General features: G+C 29.5%; 3 protein-coding genes across 4 annotated transcripts in view; 1 reads left to right on the forward strand and 2 right to left on the reverse strand.

Annotated features, from left to right (window-relative positions):
- Positions 1 to 9,232, reverse strand: part of LOC100159096 (progestin and adipoQ receptor family member 3) — a 39,677-nt gene that overhangs the window by 17,205 nt on the left and 13,240 nt on the right. The gene's annotated exons all lie outside the window — the stretch shown is intronic.
- On the reverse strand, positions 3,202 to 6,429 carry LOC100569405 (H/ACA ribonucleoprotein complex subunit 1). Its single transcript, XM_003248921.4, has 4 exons — positions 6,172 to 6,429; positions 5,773 to 5,885; positions 3,663 to 3,878; positions 3,202 to 3,587 (listed from the first exon to the last, which is right to left on the reverse strand). The coding sequence occupies exons 1-4, from the start codon at positions 6,245 to 6,247 to the stop codon at positions 3,318 to 3,320; spliced, it is 675 nt and encodes a 224-aa protein (XP_003248969.1). The 5' UTR covers positions 6,248 to 6,429; the 3' UTR covers positions 3,202 to 3,317.
- On the forward strand, positions 6,626 to 9,223 carry LOC100569494. Of its 2 annotated transcripts, none has more exons than XM_003248923.4 (3): positions 6,626 to 7,193; positions 8,762 to 8,901; positions 8,961 to 9,223. In XM_003248923.4, the coding sequence occupies exons 1-3, from the start codon at positions 6,941 to 6,943 to the stop codon at positions 9,117 to 9,119; spliced, it is 552 nt and encodes a 183-aa protein (XP_003248971.1). In that variant the 5' UTR covers positions 6,626 to 6,940; the 3' UTR covers positions 9,120 to 9,223. The 2 variants fall into 2 exon arrangements, with proteins under 2 accessions (XP_003248971.1, XP_003248970.1); XM_003248922.4 differs by having other exon boundaries at positions 6,636 to 7,211; positions 8,961 to 9,221.

The raw sequence follows: 9,232 nt of genomic DNA on the forward strand, positions 1-9,232 counted from the left end.
TCCCCTTTAAAAGCATAATATACCTTATTTCTTTATTACGATTTGATACTTTGTTGCATGCTTTTATCCTCATCTGCCCGAATAAACCAATGGCAACCATTATGATGTACAAAAAATAAATAAATACTAATTTCAAATAATTATTTCTACTAGGTAGTAGATTCCTATTACGCTATTATAATCTGTAAGATGTACCTACCTAACCAATTGCAACCATTTATAAACAGAAAATTATTTTCGACCGTAAATCGTAAAATCCTTGCGCACAGAGAAAATGTCAAAAGGCCATAGGCGCGATAACAGGAGTACAGGACGTATTCAGCTATAACGAATTTTATATTTTTACAATTCATATGTTATATCGATAGATAATTACTATGCAATAACAATTATATCATTTTTATTTTTAAATTATAACGATTTCTCTTTGTCATTTTGTGATAAATCATCATCCGGTGAATTAGAGAAATAATTATTACGAGTCGATTTTATAGATACCTATCGGCTATATTCAGATTATTGTGCAGATGTAGTGTCGTCAATTCGTCATAATGGAAAAGTAATTTTATTTTACATTGGGGCATTGTGCGTACGGCGTACCTATATACATACTACATACATAAATTATATCGTAGGTACATAGGTAGGTACTATCCATTGGTAGGTTCCTACCAAGTACCAATCTATAATTTTTTTATTGTTTGACATTTATAGCAAGCCTCAGGTTGAATTTGTTAAAAGAAACTTTAACAATAATCATACTGTAATTTCACCCAATAGTAATATTATTTATTAGTACTAAATTATTACATTTGTATTAAAGTACCTAATCAGCATTATAATTTGAAAAGCTAACTACCGTCAAACGGGCCAACTTGGATCAGTTTTGAAATTCTATTGTAAATAACTTTAAGATTAATTAACCTAGAGGTATTTTCAATGTTACATTTTTTTCAGTTAAGGTTTGATTTATTAATTTCTGTTGCATTTGAACCATACAAATTATTCCTTTTATGTTTTGTTTTTTTTGTATTTTTCTGCATGCCCCGTGTGTACTGAATTTCGACAACATGGGGCACTCATCACTCATGTTTATCTTATGAAAAACGTATTTTATAATTTACTTAAATTAACTTGGGGCACTATCTAAAATTTTAAAAAAATACTATAAAATTTTCTGAATTTAACAAATATTTTTTGTACATAGTGAGTATATATTAATAATAAAAAAAATAAAAACATTTTTGTTGACCAATTAAATAAGTATTACAATAAAAATCTAAATAATAAGATCAAAAAATAATAACATTCTTGTTAGGTACTTATTAAATAATAGGTAGGTAACTTTCTTGTTTACCGAATAAACCAGGGTTGAATAACAGTGGCTCAAGTTGGACTAAATAAGTAAAACGTAATTTACAGAAATGTATGCAGGATTATAATAATTTATAATATAGAGTGGTAAATTTAATACATGTCCGAACATATTTTTTACAATCAATTTTTATGTAAAATGTCTAATTCAATGAGTATTAGTGTACATTTTCAGACCTTTTCAAAACGATAGACATTAAACATAAAATTAATTAATAAAAATTAATATACTTATGTTCAAAATTTGATGCTGCAACACTACCAAACTGTTTTTAAATATTGTTAAGATAACAACAGAATATTTGTATCACATTAATTAATTGATAAAAGACCGTTATGGAGGTAAAACTAAAAGATAATATTTTGGGCCCAAGTTAAACACATGCCCCAAGTTGGCCCGTTTGACCAAATACCAATCCATTTGATGTTGTCGTTGGTAATTGGGTATCAGTATGTAGGTACCTATTATTAGTATAATTATAATATTACTCAAATTGAGTTAATTTGTTGGAAGTCCATATGATATTTTTAAAATATATGGCCCCTATACGCATATACATACATTAAAATTTATCACACATTTTTGTAATGCTACACAACAGTTATCTCCATTTTCCACTAAATTACAAAATTCATGGTAAAATCATATCCTAATATATTTTTAATTATTAAAATCCCAGTTTGACTCTGGAAAGTTTGATGGATTTGAAACAATATATTTTATAATTTTTTTTGTATTAAATTTAATACAACTTTCTTTATCTTAGTTGCAGTTATTGGTATATCAAACTTGGTCTTATAGGAAGTTGGAGCAAAATATATTATAATGTATTATTTATAAAATATAATGTTCATTTTTTAATTATACTATTATCCCAATTACAAAATTACCAATAGGGGATACAGTAGTTCATAGATACAATGTTGGAAAATTAAAACTTATTTATTTAATACTACATCTCAGTATAAAAATATCTAGTAATATATTATATTGTTTTATAATTTAAATTAAAAGTTAAATCCTATATCAGGAATAAAAAAATAAAAAGTAGTAGTACCTGATTAGTAAGTGTAGCCGTGTAGGTAGTGTGATAAAGAAAAATAAGCAATTTTATATTTCTGTGAATTACCAAGTATTTCATTTTTTGTTAACACTTTTAATTCTATACTCCGTTGTCGTAAGTTGATCAACTTTTTTTTTTTGCGCACGCGGAGTATGGTGAAAACGTTGTGACAATACATTTTATTATGTATACACCGTGGTGTTTAGCGAAGTACAACTGTAGAACTACAGTGAACTGTATTGTTACGTTGTCCCCATACTCCGAGTGACCAAAAAAAAAAAGTGGGTCAACTTACGGAGAACAGAGTATAGACTAACGTACTGATTTTTAATGTTTCATTAATTTTAAAAATTTAATATTACTAATATTTATTTATCACAAAACTCAGTGATTTATAAGCTTTTTGATTTTCAAACCAGGCTTATCTTGGTTCAAAAAAAAATAAAAAAATGCAAATATTGGAATCAAATCAATCAATTGATTAATAGTTTGGTTCAAAAATCAAATTAATGACATTGGTTTTATTCGTTTTTAAAGCTTGATTCAAGTTCAATTAGGGTTTGGATAAAATTTGCATACATTGTTCAATTCATTCTCAAAAATCATAAGATAACTTAATTCAGTTAATAGAAGTAAACATATTAACTATTAAGTTTAATTGCATGAATGAATTAATAGTTAATACAGAATTAATTAATAATAATTTGTTTCATACTGGATAAATGTTATCAATGACATTATCATTAAGAAAGAAAAAATAATAAACATTAGTTTTTATCTATATTTTTTTAATAAAAGCTTAAGTCTAAGTTATAGTACATGATATTAACACAAATACGTATTTAATTAATAATTACAATTTTTTTTTTATTATTAGTTTCATCTCTTGAAACCTCTTCCTCCTCCCCCTCCTCGTCCGCCACCAAATCCTCGTCCTCCACCGCCACGTCCAAATCCACCGCCTCCACCACCACGTCCAAAACCACCGCCTCCACGACTGCCACCACCTCCACGTCCAAAACCACCGCCGCCACGACCACCACCACCTCTACCACGTCCTCTTCCGCCACCACCTCCTCTACCTCTCTGGCCACCAGGTTGAGTTAAAAATTTCTTCAATGGTAACAATTTTGCTGGATCAATGTATAGCTAAAATATAAGACAATTGTAACAACTTGATAGTATCTAATTATACCTAATAACAGCTATTAAAATTATCTTTACCTTGTCAGCTCCTTTGAAAGATTTTGATTTAATTTCAGAGTTTAACTTTATGGACACAAAATAATCACTGTATGTGCCAAATATTTCATCTATTTTTCCAATTTGTTGTTTATTAGCAAAATATATAGGTGCATTAAAGTAAGGAACATCTTCCATTTCAGCCTTGCAAATAATGTCATCTTGACAAGCATGAGTAAAATAACCCAGAGGCACAACCTAGAGAAACAAATTGAATGATAATTAAGATTTTTCATTATAAATAACTCAATAAATACATTTTAAATCCCTACTAATTATTAATTTTGTACTTGGCAATAAAAAAAAAATAACAATGATAAAATTACTGAACTGCATATAAGAACACGCGTTGTATACAATATGTACATTAAAAAAGTCCCTTTATAAGAAGTTTCCATTTTCACTAATTGGCTATAATTTTCATTGGAACAATATGAACAAAAATATAATCCTTACTAATAATGAATCCATGTAAGTATTAATTAAAATAATAATGTATACATAGAAAACGGAATCCTATCATAAACCAATTGGAATTCAAGTTCTTCGATTCTTTACTTGTACCATGCTTACAGTTCAGTGCATCAAATACAAATACATAGAATACCTGAATAAACAATTTCGACTAAACAATGAAAATATTCTAGAAATTTGTTAGACTAAACCGGTCTGAAAAATAATGCACCGGGATTATAAACCGGTCTAGTTTAGCGAATTTCTAGATTGTTAACTAATATAAATGTAGATCAAGATTTTTAGGTGAAGTACGAACCAAATAGTTTGTTATGATTCGATGAAAAATAATATAAATTATTTCTATTAAGAATCGCGAAAAAAACCCAAAACTTAAGAAGACGCTACACCTGCATGTGTCGTCTTTGGTATGTAAAACATATCAAAAACTGTTTCGCGCGAGTAAGAACCACTCAGGCTATAGTCCAAACTAAGCAACCAAATTTTCACACCATAAAGAAGAGAACATTTACTGTTCAACATCGTTTTTATTATTTCAATATCACAAATAAAAAGTTTTTATTGTTTAAAATTTAATTATTTTTGAGATTATAAAACTTGAATAACTTTTTTATCAAATCTGATATTACACAATTAATGTTCTCCTCTTGGTTGTGTGAACATTTAGTTGCTTAGTTAGGACTACAGCCAAAGTGATTCTTGTTGCGCAAAACAGTTTTTGCTATGTTTTACATTTGTAAGACAAAGACAACACATGCAGGTGTATCGTCTTCTTAAGCACTTTTAAAAATTAGAAAATTTGTACTTAAAAAAACACAATTAACTTCAATCAGTGCAGTGTATTACACTGTATAACAGAATAAATTAAATTATTTAATAAATATAATATATAATATGTAATTATAAATTAGTTAAAATAAATACAATAAAAATATAAAATTATAAAACTTATATTGTAGTTATCTTTAAGATGCAACCACTATAGGTAATCTTGTAATCTTTATAGTGCAAAAGTAATGTCAATAGATGCTCTCTTCCCTCACGCTGTCACATTTAGTAAAACTTTTAGACTTATTTACCCTTTACATTATTATGTATACAGATTGTATATTTTCTAACTTATATATTTTTATAGGTAGAAGAAAAAATAGCACAAGCTCTACAGTTTTTATTTTCATGATTTTTTTATAATTTACATTCCATAACATAATATGTAAAATTTACCTAGTATGTACAGTTACAAGGTGGGACGTTACGTCCCTATTCAATTTTCTAAAATTAGGTAAGTTTAAAGTTACCTATGTAGACAAATTATAATATGGCTAAGGTTAGTAGTTACCTCAGATATTTATATATTGTATTAAATACCACCAATAAATGTTAATGTGGATGTTTTTCTAAAAGCCATGTCCAGACCTAGTACACGTTTGAAGCCCACAATATTTAGAATTTCCTCATAAGCAGTAACTTACTTGATACACAATATATCCTAAATCTAGACCATGTTTAATAGTTATATAATTATTTCTACCATTACCTAATTTATAGAGAAAGATGGTAAGAAAAAAAAATAATCTCTCAAATTTTGAGCAATAAAAAAATGTGAAATAATTCATACTTCTTCTGGAGGGCCTTGTTCTGCAAACCTATTGAAACCACCTCTTCCGCCACCACGGCCTCCACCACCGCCGCGGAAATTACCACCTCCGCCTCCACGGCCACCTCCATCACCTAAAATTACAAAATAATGTTTAATATTTTTACTGTTATTATTAAATACAATCAATATTCAATTTATGAAAAGTAGAAATCAATAATAATTAATAGATTAACTTAGAAAAGTAATTAATTTGAAACAAATTTTAAGCTGAAAACAAGTATAATTATTTTACAAATCTTGAATGTCATCGCAATGGTTTTCAAGATTAAGTTAATAATAAATATAATAATAATTATGGAATCGTACTGCACATAAAATAGTATATCGGTGCTTAAAACAATATTATATGATTAATACCTCGGCCTCCTCGAAAACCACCACCTCCTCCACCGCCTCCGCGACCAAAGCTATTTCTATTATTGTTGTAAGACATCGGAATTCAGAGTCAACATACACGATTATTAATTATTAAAAATTAAAATTGAGTATAAAACTAGTAATTAGAAAAAAAAAAGTAAATTGTTCATGTTTGACGTTTAGCCGGAAACATTTGAAACGACTACAAACAACAAACGTGCTACTTATCAACAACTTACTGTTACCACCTGTTATTATGATGTGAGGTTACCACGATGTTGATGATAACCAAGAGTCACAAGCACAAGCAAGATAGTATCCATAACCGTGGTCCATAACTCAGGCTGTCAGAAATTAATATAATCACAGAATAAAGAAATGTTATGTGGTATAATAATTCTGCACACAAGCACAACTACCAACTGCCTAAAAATTGTACAAGTCCACTATCAGATCACATTATATTCCTATCGGTTATCCAAAATCCAAATAAATCGGGCATCGGCCATCATGATTATTTCGGCGATATGGTCGGTGTGGTTGTGAATGGTGATTGTATACAAAATACATTTATGAATGCGCGAGTGTGCTGTATGTTTGTTGCATGTTCATTATACTTTTTGTCAAAAATCCAGTAAAATTCGACTTTACAATTTTTGCGGTTAACGCAAACCAATAATCCATTCGACCGTGGACGTCTGGTTCACGAGTCACGACTAGTCCAGTTTTGTCGTGATTAAGATAAACGGTGGACGATAACCGTGCGGACATGGATGACAAAATCGAACTCAAAACCGAGCATTCGTTGCCGGCCAAGACTGAACCAACAGACGACGAGATGGCTTTGTCACTGGCCAGCGACGAGACACTGTGTCTAGCCAACAACGGAATGGCGTTGAACTGCGATCAGTTGTCAGTCAACTCAGTCAGTGAATTTAATAACATCAATCATTCCGATATACAACAGCCCGCCAAAGACAATATAGTCACCAGCTCTCAGTATCTCACTGCCCAAACTGCCGGTACAGACATCAGTGAAAGTAATTATTATTTCATTAGAACTAGGTATAGTAAGTAAATAGGTACCGGTATATTTCTACTTTACGGGACACTTTTTTTTGTATTTTTTTTTTTGAAACTTATCTAGTTAAGTACGCTGAAAACGATGGTGAAGTCAGAATTTGGAGCTCGAACTTAGTTTCAAAGTTAGCATACAATATGTTTAATAACTTATAAATGTCCCGTCGCCAAGCCGTGGCCGTCGTGGCCTAGTGTTGGTATGATGACTATGCCATGAAAAGTGAACTGAGCTCGAATCCGGATAAACAGTTTTTCGCACTATTCACGTTGTATCAATGGTACACAATAATATTAATAATTGTTATTATTTCATCTTAACTTAAGTCACCCGAGGTGATTTGCACAGCAAATAGGGGGGATATTTTCGATTTGAATGTCCGAGCGAGCGTGTGACCACGCTGACAATAAACATATACTTTAAAAACAATATTTTTGAAAACCTTCGTTAAAGTCTTTGTTTTTCAAAAAAAAAATATATAAAAAATCAACGCGCACATGATGAGTATCGAACGCCGACAGACGAGTCCATAGGGCAATGATACTACCACTGCGCAATTGTTCTATGTAAATTTAAACATTATAGGTATTTTGGGGTTATTATATAAAGTTAATACTTCGATTAGCTATAACTTCGAAAATAACTTGGTGCGCCAAATTCTGATTTCACCAACATTTTTTTTACCCAAAAAATAATTTAAAAAAAAGGGTGTCCCGTAAAGTAGAAAAGTTCCAATCTTAAATATTATTAATGTTAACAAAAGTTGTATCATTACAAATACAAAATAAATAATTATAATAGGCATATAAAATCGAATGTATAATACAGTCATTTTTATGTGAATACAATAATGATTGCAACAGAAACAGTAAATAATCCATGGACAATAATAATTAATCCAACATTATAATATCACTTAATACCAATTTTAAATTTATGACTGCGGGCAAATTTAATAATTACTAAAATTATTAATTATTACTAATGTAATACAATTTAATAAAAAAATTAATTAATTAATTAAATTTACAAGTTAAAATTTATAATTGCGGGATATAGAGTAACTATAATGCAATATATTTTTATAAAAATTAAATGAACAAAAATAAAATCCTATCAAGATATAAGTTAAAATTTGAGATTGTGAGCGATTCCCCTTAAACATTTTAGTGATGTAATTTTGTTGTATTAACTGTCAATTTTAAACAGTCGTTCATCGTTACCCACCATCATTTGGATGCGCAAACGAGAAGCGCTCTATCACCGACACGAGTATAGTGATATGTAAATAGGTTTAATATACATATTATGTTCAATACTGCCTTAAGCTCTCGACAAATGAAGGGAATTAAAGGTATCAACTTGTTAATTTTCAGTTTATAACACATTTTCTAATAGTTCCTAATAATTTTATGTTAGGTAGGTTCTTACTGCAAACATCTAGCATACTTACTTTATCCGCTTAGTATGTGAAATTTGTTTAATTATTTATTCAATTTTTATGTGTTTCAGGATCATGGGATTCTCATATCATTACTCCTCCTACATTGTTTCAAACAAGTTCTGAAATTGTATTACACGGTCCTCTCAAAGAAGTCCACGGTTCAACATCTGAAAGCACTGCAATTGATTCTGATAGAGAAATCCAACTGGTACTTATTAATATATTTTTTTTTTGTGTTAAGATTAAAAATTAGAGTTATTTTTTTAGTTTACAGAAGATAAGGAAAAATCCGTTGACAATTTATATCCTGAATATGATTACATATTTTGTATTGCGGCTATAAGTAGGACAACACCAAACAGTTCTAAACTGCTTGCGGTATGTTATACAATTTTTTGCCTCTACTTTAATTACTTCTCATGTTAATTTTTATTTAAAATAATTTTGTAACATGTTCAATGTGTACCCTGTTAAGTATAAGATATCAAGGGCAAGTGTTAACTGAGAACACATACATGATCTGTATGGACCTTATAATG

The sequence above is a fragment of the Acyrthosiphon pisum genome, chromosome A1 (genome assembly GCF_005508785.2).
Source record: "Acyrthosiphon pisum isolate AL4f chromosome A1, pea_aphid_22Mar2018_4r6ur, whole genome shotgun sequence".
In the NCBI taxonomy this organism is placed as follows: Eukaryota; Metazoa; Arthropoda; class Insecta; order Hemiptera; family Aphididae; genus Acyrthosiphon; species Acyrthosiphon pisum.